The sequence below is a fragment of the Sus scrofa genome, chromosome 11 (genome assembly GCF_054392235.1).
Source record: "Sus scrofa isolate SSC_HxYL_T2T_F1_AM1 chromosome 11, Sscrofa_HxYL_maternal_Yorkshire_Landrace_v2.0, whole genome shotgun sequence".
NCBI lineage: Eukaryota > Metazoa > Chordata > Mammalia > Artiodactyla > Suidae > Sus > Sus scrofa.
In genome coordinates, this window is record NC_139393.1 from 50,999,211 (window position 1) to 51,015,991 (window position 16,781).

At 35.5% G+C, this 16,781-nt stretch overlaps 1 protein-coding gene across 8 annotated transcripts in view; it reads right to left on the minus strand.

The window, feature by feature from the left end:
* DACH1 (dachshund family transcription factor 1) overlaps nt 1-16,781 on the minus strand; it is a 427,098-nt gene that overhangs the window by 230,950 nt on the left and 179,367 nt on the right. For all 8 annotated transcript variants that reach the window (XM_084981926.1, XM_001924267.7, XM_084981921.1 and 5 more), the window contains one exon: nt 8,794-8,909. In XM_084981926.1, the coding sequence (XP_084838052.1) occupies nt 8,794-8,845 (52 nt within the window). In that variant the 5' untranslated portion in view covers nt 8,846-8,909. The remainder of the gene's footprint in view (nt 1-8,793; nt 8,910-16,781) is intronic.

Sequence of the window (16,781 nt, forward strand, 5' to 3'; positions counted from 1 at the left end):
ATAAAATAAAATAGAATCATCAAACTTTGTAATTAGAAGGGAGTAATATTGCCTTATTCAATCTATCTCCAACCAGTGCAAAATTACATTCACATTTCCCTAACAACAGTGATTACTAAGAGAGGGAATGAATGGCTAGTGGTCAGGGAGGGAGGGATTTTTTTTTTTTTAATGCTACCACACTTGACACTATTACACTTTTGCACCATGAACTATATGGCTGATAAAAAATATAAATACTACACTAACAACTTTTCATCCCGCTTTCCTCTTGACCCTTCTATTAGAAGGACAAGTTAAGATTTTATGAGTAATATGCTCCACTCTTACATAGTTCTCCTTGTAGCCAAGCTCTTTCTCATGGAAGCCAATGCGGACCTCTCTGTAATTACTATTCGTCAGTTAGATTTCTGTCCTTGGAAAAGAACAGCATGAATCTACTCTATCATCCACTTTTAGACACTCTGCAAGTCTTTAAGACTAAACATCACCATCATTTCCAAATCCCTATCATCTAGGCTATTCTCTTAATGCTCATAGTTTGTCAATGTCCTGCTAAAAATTGTGGCGCCATGACTGAACATACTATTCCAGATGTCATCTTAAGCACAGAATAAATTTGTATTGTTGTTTCTCTTTATCTGGACTTTAAATTACTATCCATTAAGCTTAGGTCTATTAGCATGTTCAGAAGTTCTATCACAATGTTGATTTATATGATTGTATAATAAAAAAAGTGTCTTTCATGTAGAATGTTTTCATTTGGGTCTTAAGTTCATTCATGACTAGGGCAATAAATGTTTTAAGAAACTGAATTCAGGTTTTATTAATACTGCCATTTGGAAAATTTATTTGAAATGTTTGGTTCTGTCAACGCTTAAAATTAGCAATTCTATTTCTTTACAAAGAATAGTGTAAATGTGTAAAACATATTCCCCAAATCCATGGAGAAAATATAAGGAAATTTCAACATGATATGATTAAATCCTTAATAACAAAACTGGAGCATGCCATTAAGGGAAGGCTTTGAAGCTCTGAAGTTAGCCTCAGAGGGGAAAGGCTATCAAAGACAGAGAAAGAGATAAACAAATAACTCTATTTAGCTTATATGACTTTTCCTCTACAATATCTTTAGGAATATTCAAAATATATCAACAGCAGTGTGAGTTGTTTTTCCTGAAGAAACATTATTTAATGTATTCCTCACTTCTCTTAGTGAAGGAAGTAAGCTAGAAATAGAACCTCTTACTGGTCAAGTAATGACAATGAGTGATAAAAGATCACATGTGACATATTAAGCAAAGGACTAGAACATTGTATGAAAATCCCACAAATAATGGAGAATCCAAAAAACTGCTACTAATCCACACATCATCCACCATCATAATAAAAAAGTGAATCAAAATCTGATTTGCTTTTTTTTTTTTTTTGTCTGAGGCATCTAGAGGTTCCCAGGCTAGGGGTCCAATTGGAGCTGTTGCTGCCACAGCCACAGCAACGCCATAACCAAGCCGCATCTGTGACCTACACCACAGCTCATAGCAACACCAGCTTCTCAACCCACTGAGCAAGGCCAGGGATTGAACCAGCAACCTCATGGCTCCCAGTCAGATTCATTTCTGCTGCGCCATGATGGGAACTCCTGATTTGCTTTTCGTAATGTAAATAAAATTCTCTTTAGAATTCCTGTTGTGGTTCAATGGTAACGAACCCAACTAGTATCTATGAAGACTCGGGTCCAAACCCTGGCCTTGCTCAGTGGGTTAAGGATCTGGAGTCGCTGTGGCTTAGACAAGCAGCTATAGCTCTGATTTGACCCCTAGCCTGGGAACTTCCATGTGCTGCGGGTATGGCCCTAAAAAGACAAAAATAAATAAATAAACTTCTCTTTGTCAAATGATGCATCATATTACTAAAAAAGGAGCAAATAATATCTTGCAATTAGTCAATTAAGTATATTAGCAACTTCATTACTGCAAATCTACTGAGAGAGAAGTTTAAGTAGATTATAACTCTGAGTACAACTCAATATAAGAGTATGAGACCACGCAACTCAATAGAAACTCGGAAGAGGGAAACAAATTAGGGAAGAAAGGACTAATTTTCTTCTAAATTAGGTAGATGAGAGATGTCCAGAAGTCTAGTAATATGTGGTTATTTAATTAAATCTAAAAAAAACAGATCTTTGCTCAAAGACCTTGGCAAAGAAAAGATTTTTATGCATTTTTATGCTAATAATAGCCAGGGTATATTATGACTGAAATGTTTGATTTTAAAGTATACTACACATTTAATAAAGTAAATATATTTATTATCTAGCTCTTCATACAACAGCTATATTTACATTCAGATAAATGACGAGCTACACTGTATTCAGATATGTGTTATACTAGTTTATATCAAGACAGTGTGGGTGCAATATATTTATACATACATGCAGGATTTTATTTTATTTTATTTTTTTGCCACGTCTTTGGCACATGGAAGTTCCCCGGCCAGGGACTGCACCTGCACTGCACCTGTGACCTAAGCCTCAGCAAAGCCACCAGGGAATTCCTATATGCAGGAATTTTAAATGTTAATGTACTCTATGTTGCCATTTTATTCCTGTAAATATTACATATCTAGATATCAATCTATACATATAGATTTCATCAATTGCTGATGATAATGTGTAAAGTAGCCAATGGAGCCCATAAAAAAATAAATAATGTCCTCCATTTATGTAGTACACCTCTTTTAGACACTAGCCTCTGCATCTTTAATCTGGAGCCTAACTATGTTTAATAGGATTTTATAAGCTCCATTGTACACCAGTGTTTAAATTTGCAGCTCTGAAGCATAATCATTTCTCTTAGAAATCCTTTATTAAACACGTTATATTTGGAGTTCCTGTCGTGGCGCAGTGGTTAACGAATCCGACAGGAACCATGAGGTTGTGGGTTCAATCCCTGGCCTTGCTCAGTGGGTTAAGGATCCGGCGTTGCCGTGAGCTGTGGTGTAGGTTGCAGACTCGGCTCAGATCCCGCGTTGCTGTGGCTCTGGCGTAGGCCGGTGGCTACAGCTTGGATTTGACCCCTAGCCTGGGAACCTCCATATGCCGTGGGAACGGCCCAAGAAAATGGCAAAAAAGACCAACCCCCCCAAAAAAAAACCCACATATATTAGCTATATTCATTGAGAAAGTATTTGGGTATGTGCTTCATGACAAGCAGTATTCGACATACTGGGACACCACAGGAAACAAAACTCACCCAAATCTCTTGGTATTTTTGTCTTTCACATCACAGTTGGGCCCCTCTAAATACTTCAACCAGTCACTTTCTGAGTGTGGAAGGCTAATAATAATCCCCAGTGTTATGCCCATATCCTAATCTGGGAACCTGTGAAAGCCACTTTATACAGTAAAAGAGTCACTGCAGATGTGATTATGTCAAGGATTTGGAGATGGAGGGGTTATTCCTGGACTCTCTGATGGGCTCTAAATACAGTCACAAGGATCCTTACAAGAGAAGCAGAGGGAGATTTTAGACACAGACAGACAGGCAGACACACACACACACACACACACACACACACACACACACAGACACACGATGAGGGCAGGGTGGAAATTAGAGCCACAAACAAAGGAGAGTTTGCAATCTCTAGAAGCTCAAAGAGGCAAGGGAAATAACAGGTGCTCTCAAAGCAGCCAAAGAGAGTGTGGCCCTGCCAACACCTTGACTTGGCCCAGTGACAATGATTTTGAGCTTCTCCAAAATTGTGATAGAATTGATTTTTGTTTATTATAGTCACTATTTTTGTCACCAAGTAGTGGTAATTTGTTAGATCAGCCATAGGACAGTAAAAGGGTGCTTAATGCAAATTTTAAAATGATGAAGTTTGGTGTATATGCTCGCCTTCCAGAAAGGGAAGAAGATGTGTGACTTTATTCTCTCCAAGAAAAGTTTAAAGGGAAATATGCATGTAATACTGATAGGCTAAATGCACTACTACTAAATGCTCAAAACACCCAGTAATTAAACTTCAAAAATGATCCCTACATATTCATGTATGAAAATACGTACTTACACATAGAACCTAAATATCAATGATTTAAATAAATAGTTTGGGTCATCTTTACTCTTTGAGTGAAGCATTCAATGATTGTTAGGTTTAACTTAGTGAAGATGATCAATCCATTTGTGGCTGTTTCACTTATGCATTTTTTGTTACCCTTATTTGTGTGTCTCCCCAGGGGATGCAATGCATTTGTTAAAATAAGCTTCCCAACATGCCAGGCACGTTTCCTCACTTTGAATTTTTTCCCAGAAGTTGAAATACTTAACGAATTTAAAACATTACAAAACTGATATTATAAAAATGGATAGTTTGTTGTTGACAGTTAGTGAGTAATATTTAGCAAGAAAAATAAAGACTATAAACTTTGAAAATGTTTTTGAACTATAAATCCATATGAGAATATTTTCCTGTTCTTTTTTTAAGATAAGAATGTTTCAACAGGATTAACTCTGGATTAATATTGCTCTGGCCTAGTATTGTTTCCAAAATGGTAAAATTGCATTTATAAGCTCTTACCTTTTAAGCATAGTGAATGTGTGTTTACAACTGCTTTTTAAAATCCTGAAGGCATATTGATTATGAGTCTACAAGGTCACAATAAAACAAAAGATGTGTTCAAGAAGTAAAACTATGAATCATTCATTAATTTAATTTGAAGATTTGGGGAAAAATAATGAATAACTTTAAAAAAAAACTTTTACATGCAAATAATTGGGACTCACTGTGTTACTTCTTAAGACTTAGATGAAAATTGTATTTCAAAACTAGTTTGCTTTCTGCCCCAAAGAGAAAATCAGGAAGTTGTCCATGTAGGCTATACAAATTGCACTGCCAGTACAAGACTGGAATATTTAGAATTCCTAAATAACCCTTTCCGTAACTGTAAAATACACATGATTCTATAAAAAGTATGAATGTTATTGGAACTCTGTTGCTAGGGTGGATTTATTCCAAACTGGTATTTATTATCAAAAATGATTTATGACATGTGCTCAGTCCAAATAAATGTAGGGAGCCCTCCAGGAGGTGTTGTGTTGTGAGCCTCTACAAAGAGCCTTCTTTCTTTCATTAACTTCCACTTCTGGTTGCTATGGTATCGGGTGACAACCATAAATTTTGGAAATTATCACCATCTGCCCACACCCCCTTCTGAGGTTACACACAAGCCTACTTGAACAACCAAAATAGCAAACAGATAACCCTATAAGCAATCTCAAAGTTTTTTTCTTTTTCTTTCAAGTTGTAGATACCTAAATACATACTCTTAGGGCTAGGAAGATGCTTTTCCAAAAACATAAAAATGGTCAAAATATTTTCCTGAAAAACAGATTCCTCTAGGAAAGATTATTATTTAACTCCAATGCTCAATGGTTAAAAAGAAAAATTAGGGAATGATTAGAAACAAATTGACAGATTGTTATAAACTGTCTAAATAAATACATCCCTCCCCCATTTGGCAAACTTGAAGGTAAATCTAATTTGCATCTTTTATACTTTTCAAATGATAATACTTGAAGTACAAAAGTATAGGTCAATGTTTTTAGGCAGTTGATGATATAAATCTTAGAAAGGATTTGAGATTTGAGGATGAGTGGTTTTTTTTCTTTCTTTTTTTTTTTTTAGGTCTATAACTTTGCTTGTTGTTTGTTAGTCTTACAAAAAAAAATCGACTCCAAACTCACACATTAAAAATATAGTAGAAAAGTCCTCTAACTTGTTTGGTTAATATCAAAATTACTGATAAAACTTTTTCACTGTTTAAAAAAACATACTTCATCTTTCCCATCTCAAGAAAAAAAAATTTATTTTTAAAGTAATAGTAGTATTTTTAAATAACATTTTATTTTTAAATAAAGTTTTATTGTATGTAGCATACAAGTCTACACATCTATATTTAATCATATTCCCCCTAGACACCACTCTTTGGGAGAAAAGTGTTATAAGCTCTTTAGAACTATAAGATTTCTTTAAGACCATCACATTTCCAGATGTTTTTAGCTAGTAAATAACCCATTCTCAAGGGATAGAGATGTTAGTCTGTATTCTCTAAAATCTAAAATTCTTCATCTAGAAAATTTTGATGTAAAAAGAAGCAATCCTATTGAATATATTAAAATAGCACCAGTCAGGTGCAACAGTCAAACTTCTGGCAGTTTCAAATCTTTGGACTAATGTCTACAAATTGAAAGTAAGTAAAGTAGCCAAGCATGAGCTCTCACACCCTGTTGTAAAGCTATTCACTGAGCTCTATAAAGTACTAAACTGTCCAATATCCACTCCTTCAAATCCAGTCTACTCTCTTGGTGAGTCTCCATTTCCTCATCCTTCCATGGATTATAAGTGCTTAAGGTCTTTTTCAATGTAATGCTTTATGAACTTGAGAGAAGTCCTGGTTTCTAGGCTCACTACATATTAGGAAGAACAAAAGTTTAAAAATAATATCTGAGGAGACAGCACAGCAATTGAAATACATGAAATGTTCCTCCTTCCAAATAAATGTCCATGATCACACATCAATTTTTTTTTTTTTTGCTTTTTAGGGCTGCACCTGTGGCATATGGAAGTTCCCAGGCTAGGGGTCAAATTGGAGCTGTGGCCACTGGCCTACACCGCAGCCACTGGCCTACACCGCAGCCACAGCAATGAAAGATTCAAGCCGAATCTACAACCTACACCACAGTTTACGGCAACACCAGATCCTTAACCCACTGAGCGAGACCAGGTATTGAACTCGCATCCTCATGGATGCTAGTTGGGTTCGTTAACCACTGAGCCAAGGCGGGAACTCCTTATGCATCAAATTTATCTTCAGTGTCTCTGTTCACCAAACTGGAAAGTGTATAAAATATTTCAGAAAGAAATCTATCAAGAATGACAATACTTTGATCCTGAGTTTTGTCATATGATCTTTAATTACTTAGAAACTTCACTTACCTCAGAGTTATTTGATGGTCTTAATTATGTGAAATGTTCAATTGTAACTGCATCATCTTATCTCACCTTGGCTTTGGTAATAAAGTATTTATTTCCACCTTAAAATGTTGGCAGGCAATTTGGAACCATATCTTCCCTATTTTAATATGAAAACCATCTAGAGTACTTTTCACCCAAAACATAGCTGGTAAGTGAGAGTAAATACAAATTTATCAAATACAAAATAATGACTATTAAAATGATTATTTTTAAAGCCTCAAAACATAGTTCTTTAGAAGTTAAGTTTCTTCTAGCACACCTGAGTCTTTCAGTCATATAACATGAAAAGTTAAATTTTCTTTCCATCTTGCCTGTGGTATCACCCCGCCTCCCCAAAAAATCTACACGTCGGGAAATTTTATCTAGTTAAATAAAAGCAGTTAAGGCTTAACAAAACACTACGTACTTCTTTTCTAAATATCAAATTTGGAATTAGAATCTCAGGCAGTAGGATACAGCTACTTGTGAATCATGGCTAACTAAATGAATAGAAGTGATGATAACAGCTCTGTAATTGGGTTGTTTTCCACTATTGATTTCATTTTTTCTTTCTCTCAATTTTTTCATCTGCAAAAATTTTCTTGGACATGTGAATTATCTACTTTTAGGAATATTTGCTATATTACTGAAAAAAGTTAAATACATAAACAAATAACTTCAAATTCAACTCAGTGGATAGTTGATAAAGGTTCACAAAAGCAAACAAACTATTTAGATGATGCTACAAAAATAAAGGTGAGTTAAAAGGGTCATTGCTTCTGAAGAGCTTTTAACCACGTATGGAATGTGAAATAAGATACCCATAATTATACTATGGTTTAGAGAAACTCAAATGTTATAAAAGAAAAAGAAAACATTCATATCAGATTTCAGAGAAAAACATGAAGCCTTTCTCCTGATCTTGCCAATTTATCTTTCCTGTATCCGTCATGTTAAATGACAATTAAATGTTTATATGTATATCTCCTCAGTAAATTTTCATGATGGCAAGAATTAATAGAAATATTATGTTATAAAATAATAATAATATATTATTGTTATTTTTATCTGGTTTGAGTCTGTATAAAACATGGAAAGTAGGCAGATGTGTGTAAGTATATACAAGAATTAATGAACACATCCAGGTGGTAAAAGTGAAATGAGTTATTTTTGCATGTAGCACATTATTGAAGTTGTTTATGGTGGAGAGCATATGTGGTCAAGACCCTATTTTTATTTGCACAGTTGCAAAATTCTAGTAGTAAACAGCTTTCAAATGTTTCTAATAGAAATAATTTTGGAAAAATAGAAGATATTTCTATTCAGCATAGTTACACTAGTTTGTTTAGGTGTATTCAAAATAGACTGGATTTTGGAGTTCCTATGAAATGACAAATAAGCTTAGACATCTGAGACCTGGGTTTGAATAAGCATTGACAGTGGCCAGATGATTGACCTTGGGAAAGTCCGATTTCTCTCTGAGCTTCAATTCCTTAACAAGAACATAAGGACCATAACGTGTTGTTTGATATCAGCAAGAGAATTAATTAGAATTACTCCTAGCACTGTGTTCAATTAAACTTCTTTCGTTTTATTTCAAATAAAGGAATGATGATAATCATAATTTTGAAGTAAATTCTCATCAGTAACATTATCTTACTGTGACTAAAACATAACTGATGAGTCTAAGTATCTATATAAACACAGGTATATATATATGAGCTCTGGCATTGGCTGGTTTTAAATATTTTTGGCATAAATAGGTAGCACTCTTACCTGTTGGTGGGATTATCCCAGGAGACATAAGGCCTGGGACAGAATGTGGCATGATATGAGAGTTCTCTGGGGAGGTGACACTTTGAGTCCTCTTAGGAGGCCTTCCAGGTCTAGAACTGAAACAAACAAAAAATTTTTACAATTAAGCTGTTGTCTTACACATCATTTCAAAGTTGTTTCAAGTGGTAACATGGACTGTAAATAAATTTGTTTCAAGGACGGTTGCTTTTGCAGTTAGATGTAATAGACTTCCATCACTAATTAGATTACATGCTGAATTCATTTTCCTCATTGAAGATCAGCCACTCTTGATGCATAATTCATAGCCTGCACCTCGTTACCTGCTTCTTCATATTAATATCTATACACAGTTTGAATTGCCTCGTTTGCATATGCTAAAGTTCTGCATGCAGCCTTCAGCACGAAAATTATGCACTAACTTGTAATAATTATTACAGTCAGCCTGCTATTGATTTATGAGACTTTTAAAAACCAAATATGTGTAGTACTTGTAATGAATGATATTTTAAGGTTCTTCAGGAAATTAAAAGGCAATGGCTGCCTAAGGAAATGTTCTGCTTGTTTGATTTAATACTACAGTTAGCTGGGAGGTGGAATGAAAGAGTGATTCAGACCTATAGCACATTTTTCGATGATATGTTTTATTACTTCGCACTGCTAGCCTGATATCTAGATGATAAATGACAATACATATCTAATGTGTGAAAAGGTCTTGCAATTTCTTTATTTTTTGTCATTTAAAAGATAAGTCAAGTTATCATTTAACCCTTATTCTATTTAAATGAATAACCTCGCTAGGTTGCCTTACTTTAAATATACTAAAATACATTGGAAAGGCTTAGGATTATTTGTAGGACATCATTGAGAAATGATGTAGCATCTTATATCTGCCTTTAGGATAAACAAAAACACTTTGTGTGTTTGTATTTTAGCAGTGCTCCTCCTTTGCTTGCCTACTGCACAAGAATAATTTTTAAAACTATAAAGCAGATGATGAAAAAGATAAAAGAATTCACTATCCTTGTATAAGAAGAACATGAAGAATATAATATTAGCAATTTTTAAAACAAACATAATTAGCATTATGTTTCCACTCTTTGCCTCTGTATCACGAATGTACTTTTATGAAATGCTTTTCCATCATTTATCTGGTCAATATGAGCCAAGATATATCAAAACCTCCAAAGAGATCCTTCATTAAAAAGCATTTCCATGTCAGCCTTAGCTGAGATCCTTTGCCTCATCAACAGACTAAAATATTCTATCTCTACTATTTAGCAATAAGTAATATATGTAGTCATTTAAGAAATATTAGTAAGCACTTGCTGTTTTCAAAGCAAGTCACTGTAGAGGCTAATGAGAGAATGGATTCTTAGTCTTTGGGAATTTATACTCTTGCCAAGAGGGACAAATCTTTTGCCTAAAGCAGTATGGTGCAAACCAGAATGTGCTGTGTTCTAAGCAAGTTACAATCTGAACATTAACTGGAAGTTTGGCTGGATGATGGTACATCCATGTTGAGAGAAGAGAGATAAGATTGTATGGCTCTCAAAGATTAGAAGAGAATTCTGAAGATTGAATTGGACAGGGAGAGGTAAAGAATGGAAGAAAGCACTCTAGTGAGAATGGGAGAAATGAATGGTAACATGAAAAAGTATGAATGTACAGATTTGTTTCCAATGAGTTGAAAAAAGTCAGATGAGGAACAGAAAAAAATACTGCTAGACTTACTGCTGAAGGCCAGATCCTGGAGGACTCTGAACCAAGAGTAAGTAGATCATGCACATGCTCATTTTGCTAACCAACAACCAATAAGGACATTGACCTGCATATTCTGATGCATCTCTCTGGCTACATAGTCTTATTCTTATTTATTATTCTTCATTCTTAGCTGATTCCTTACCTCCTGTAATTTGCCTAGAGTCCACCAACAGCCCACTGATAGTCTCCATTCTCCCTGAATGATCTCTTCTATTATCGCAGAGATGTTAAGAAATAACAGCTAAATGTATTACCTACAGTCTAAATCTTCCTTCTGGGATTCTGGCAAATTAAGGCCTGTCTACTGGAAATCCTTGCTTGGATGTTCTATAATAATCTAGGATTTAGATGTCCAGATCTGAATGTCGCAACTCCTCCATTAAAAATTATTTTTCCTTGGTTCAACAAAAAGGCACCCCATTGACTAAGCCCCAAATCCCAAATTCAGCTGTATCTTTCTCTTCCTTTATACTCCCAAATATCATCCCAATGAAGATATCCCCTTTTCTCTATCCCCGCACCTATATTTCAGATCAATCCCTTCAGTTTTATCCCACTGTACATTCTGGAGTGGAGAGTCTAGATAACTTTCTGTACTGATTTTGGAAGGATTTTCTCTAAAACGTAAATTTAATCATGTTTTCCAATTGTTTTAAGATAGCAATAGTTCCCTAGAGTGTTGACACTCCTTAGCAGAGTACTAAGGCCTTCCAATACTTGGACCCTGCCTACTTTTCCAATCTCATGCTTTTTTTCCTACATTCATAGCTTATTTTTGGACCTAATGAATTTATTAAGAGTGTCCCATGTTGCTTTGGTCTCCTATTATACTCTCCCTACACAAGCTGCCTCCTTTGCCATCAAAACCTTTTACTACATCATTCCATCCTCATCCCCATTTCACCTGACTAATTATCATTCTTCTAACTAACCAGTTCTAGGGTGTTTTCCTTCTACTGAATATGTGCTATGATAGCTTATGATATATAACTCTTATTGTAGCCCTTTCTGCACTGATTATGTAATCTGTTTATTTGTTTCACTCCCAAGGCTGTATGACAAAAAGTGTATAAAATATGCTTTTTTGTCCTTAAAAGTTAGCTCAGTGCCTGGCTCACTATTGTAGGTGTTTAAATAAATTTTAACTCAATTTACTAAGCCTATCCTGCCAAATTCTTCAAATTACTCATCAATTCCAATAGTCTCCATGTTTCCAGGAAATGAAAAAAGAGATGCCAAAAAAAAGAAAATAAAAAAAAGAAAAATTGGGATTCTGAGTCTGAAGATGCTAAATATACATCTGGAAGCTCAGAGAAAAAGAGCAGAAGTATTGAGGAATCTCAAACAAGATGCAGTGTGTAAAGTGGGAAAGGACAAGGAAGTTAGCATTTGAAAGTTTTAGTTCTCTAATTTGGTTTTTGCTTTTAAAGATGAAACTATTCAGCAGTACTTAATTATTCAGGCCACAGGAGCTGTCCCCACAGCCCTCTCTCTGGAAGCAGAAGTCAGGCTACTAAGTAGGAACACTTTATTTCACAATAGAATAGACCCAGTGGGCTCTTTTTACCCCAGATAGTTCCTGCCCAATCTATCACATCACCTCCAATTCCACCAACAGAGATTTACTGCTTTTACTCATGAAGCTTAAAGATCTTTTAAAGCCTTCCATTAAAATGTAAATACCCTTAGTGGTGGTAACACACTAAAGCCATCCTCTTACACCCTATTGGGCATTACTTTGCAATTAGGGGTGAGCACAGTCTTGAGATGTCTATGCAAAGAATGAGGAGACTCCAAGGAAAGATTTAGAAGGGAAGTCAAGTTACTTATCTTTCTGCCTAAGAACAAGTGGGACCCTTTTCTTGGTGTTGCATAAGACATCTCTTAGTTAAGAGGAAGTTAGAAGGTTTTTTTTTCTTTCATATTTTAATAATTTTATTTAAGTATAGTTGATTTACCATATTGTGATAAATTCTGCTATACAAAAAAGTGATTCAAGTTATACATGTACACACATTCCTTCTTTTTCAGATTCTTTTCCCACATAGATTATCACAGAATATTGGGTAGAGTTCTCTGTACTATGCAGCAGGTTCCCGTTGGCCAATCATTCTGCACACCTCAGTGTTTATTTATTGACAAAACTTTCCTGTCCTAGGTGTTTTACACTTACTGCAGTCCTGGTCATTAACTATTAGATTTCCTGAAAATCTAAGAAGGTGAACTAATTGCAAAATACTTGAATATTTAAATTAATTTCCACAGAGCTTTAGGGACCTTCCAGTAGAAGCTGTGAAGTGCAGCGGTCAGAAGCACTGGTTGTACTGTCTTGATACATCCAGCTTTAAATACTGGCTCCACAATTTCCTGGAAGGTACGACCTCAAGCAAGCTATCTAATGTCTCTGAATATCTTTTCAAATCATGATTCTTTAAAAAATGCCTTGTTAGAAAAAAGTTATTCTTGGAAAGGAAAACAATAACTCAACTGGAAAGAGGAAGTAAAACAATTAGCAAAAACACTTCTTTGGGAAATGATCAATTGCCTCAACAGCAGACATCTTCAAGCCTCCTTAGCTGTACCAGTAACCCAGCTCTCCCCACAGAGAATCAGAGCAGCTGAACTCTCCTAGTTCTAATCAAAGCAGAAGACCTCACTTAAATAAATTATTACCCTTAATAGCTTGACTGAAATCAAAATTTATGACTTTGGTAATTGTTTTTGCCAGCTTCACACATGAGCCAGAGTGCAGCCTTTAATATTTTCAACCATTTACATTAAAAGATCAGAGCACTAGCTTAGAGATGGCCATACCTGGTATCTCACTTATTTAGGAATCTACTTAGGCACATCCTTTCCTGCAGTTCTGAATAAAAATGTTCCGTTTTTTCAGCTAGATCACCAGGTAGATATCTCTCCTTAGTCTACATTATTAAATCAGCCACATGCTAATTTCTTTCTCTTTCCCACCACTGTACAATGTTTACCATCTCTTCCTAGTCCATTTAGTGTGGTTATTCAGGATGAAGACAAAATCTAACTTAACAAGAGGTTAAGTTCATCCAAAGAGTGAGAGGCATTGGAATGTGCGAAGGAGGGTACATTACAGATTTTTCAACCCCTAACCTTCTCCTCAGACTCCATCTTCTGCTAATCTTGTTAGTAGTTTTTGAGACATTAAGTTTAAATCTCCTCAAGTATGTGAAATCCAGAAAGAGACTGTGATGGCGAAAAATTGCAAAATGCAAAAGTAGCTGCTGAGGAGAAATTTGGGTTCCAAATCCTATCTGTTGAGAGAAAGGAAACGTTTTTTTTTTCACCTTTCAATTCCTTAATCCATCCCTCTGAAAGAAAGGAACTACTGTACAACAAACAATGAGCTAGACATTAAAGTTGCAAGGATAAAGATACACTCCTTTCTTTCAGGAGAAAGATAAAATTAAATAGCCTGCGGGATAACATTAGAGAAGAAAAATATATGGCAGCAAGTGAGCACTGATTTTAGTCTTGGGACACAACAAACATTTAGGGATGAAAGCATCTTGCTCCATTAATCTGCAAGAGTTCATTTGCCCTCTCCAATCTATTCACTCCAGGAAAGTGCCAATTGTGTGTTTATATTCTGCATATTTTTTTAAGTAAACTGCTTCTACAAAGGCAAGCCAAGATATATGAGAAATGTATATATATTCACACATATAAGCCACACATATGTTTTTTTTTTCTGGTTGGAAAGATACAATTTGCTCAATGATTTACATATCTACCCAAACATTATAGCGTCAAAAAGAATGATGTTTAGGAGGAATTTATGATAACATAAGACAATGCCACTGTTCTAAGTGAAAAAGCAAGATACAGACCTACAGATATGGCAGACCAGAGCAAAAGAGAGAGAAATTAAGTAAAGATTCAATAGACATGCAAAGAAATAAGACTATAAGGGAACATTCTGGATTGTTGGGAGGGATTACACTGGATGGAGAATTACATTTCTTCTACATCTGAAGATTTTAGTTTCTCTGTCGCAAGCATGTACTACATTTAAAATATAAAAACAGCTTTTATTTTTATTTATTTATTTATTTATTTTTGCTTTCTAGGGTTGCACCCTCAGCATATAGAAGTTCCCTGGCCAGGGGTTGAATCTCAGCTGCAGCTGCTGGCCTATACCACAGCCACAGCGACACAGGATCTGAGCCACATCTGCAACTTACACACTAGCTCATGGCAACAGGGGATCCTTAATCCACTGGGGGAGGCCAGGGATTGATCTCACATTCTCAGGGATACTATTTGTGCTCATTACCACTGAGCATCCTAAAAACAGTTTTAAACTAATTTGTTCACCCTGTCAATACTTCAGCCATATATTTCAAATAAATCATTGTGAACAAATCATGATCCTGGCTACACTTGATGGGTCAGTGCTGAGGTTTACCTCTATCCATAGCAGAAACCAGATATAATTTATCCTCTTAAATTTTCTTTCTTTTCCATCCCAGTTCTAAAATATCTAATAAAAACAGATGATTATGCAAAAATATTCTCCTTGTGAGAACTATAAATTAATCCAAAATATGAAAAGAATCAATAATCATTAACATCTTCCAGATCAAATCAAACTCATGAAATAGATCCACCAAGATAAAAGGATGCAAAGAAACATCCAAAGACATAGCTGATTTATAATTCTCAAGTTATAATTGGGTAGTTTTCCCTTAGAAAGATCTTTTTTGCTGTTAGTTGAAATTTATTTTTTGGCTTTTTGAAAAACAAGAGTATAAATAATCCAGGAAGTATATGATTAGCATTATTTTCCCTTTTACATGAAATTTTTTTTTCTATAGCTGGCAAAATTTTGAAAGACACATTACTTTGTTGCAATGATGACGAATTTGAGAACTTTCTCAATCTCGTATCCCACATTTATTTGGACACATTTTTGTATTTTCTGTGTAGGTAGGTTTCCCTTCCATGTGTACTTCTCAGTACAAATAGATTATGAATTGACGCATCAAAGAGATAATTTCCCACCATCACAAAAATGCCAAGTTCCATGGGGCAGGTACTTAAAATATCACCAGCTGGACACTTGGAAAACACCTTCAGATTCCTGGCTCATGAGCACAAAACACACAACATTCCCTCAATTTTTTTTTTCTTGCTGTTTTTTGTTCTTTATGTCTGTACCTGTAACATGTGGAAATTCCCAGACTAGAGGACAAAGAGGGGCTGCCGCTGCCAGCCTACACCACAGCCACAGCAACAGCAACACCAGATCCAAGCCACATCTGTGACCGATAGCACAGCTCAGGCAATGCCAGATCCTTAACCAACTGAGAGAGGCCAGGAATCGAACCCGCATCCCCATGAATATTAATCGGGTTCTTACCACTGGAAAATGGGAACTCCTCTCTCAACTCTTTACATGGCAGGTGTTCTAGACTGAATTTCATTCCTCCCAAATTCTTATGTTGAAGCCCTAACCCCAGTGTGATGGTATTTGAAGACTGGGCTCTTGGCAGGGAATTAACTCTAGATAAGGATATATCAGTGCGGGTCTCATGATGGGATTGGTGCCTGCACAATTAAAGATGTCTGAGAGCTTGCCTGCTCTCTCTCTCAATCATGTGGGGACACAGTGAGAAGGCAGCAGTCTACAACCCATGAAGAGAGCCCTCACCAGGAACTAAACATGTGATAACCTGATCTCAGACTTTCAGCCTCCAGAATTGCGAGGAAAGAAATTCCTCTTGCTTAAGCCAACCAGTTTATGCTATTCTGTTTGGCAACTTGAGAAAGACTAAGACAGTAGGCAATTCTCTACATCAACTGAACAAAGACATATACAAATGCACAACATAAAATTTTCTGTGAAAAAGAATTAAATATAATTTTTAAAAAAGTTCTGTGCTCAAAAAAAAAAAAAAATAAGGAAAATGCCCAGTTAAACTTATTCAATATACAGACATTTTGTGGAAAAAAACTTCACAAATTCCCACAGCTTTTACTATTTTCAGGGGTGGGGATCACTTTCTCGGAGGCTTCACTATGCTGCAGTGTACTATAAATCTCTAAGAATGTGTTAAAATAGGCATTTACTAAAACACAGTTTACCACGGAAACTGTTATTTACTGCAAGTCTGTTTGGAGACGTGTGCTCTAAAGAAATACGTTCTTCCTAAAAGCGTGATTATATTCAA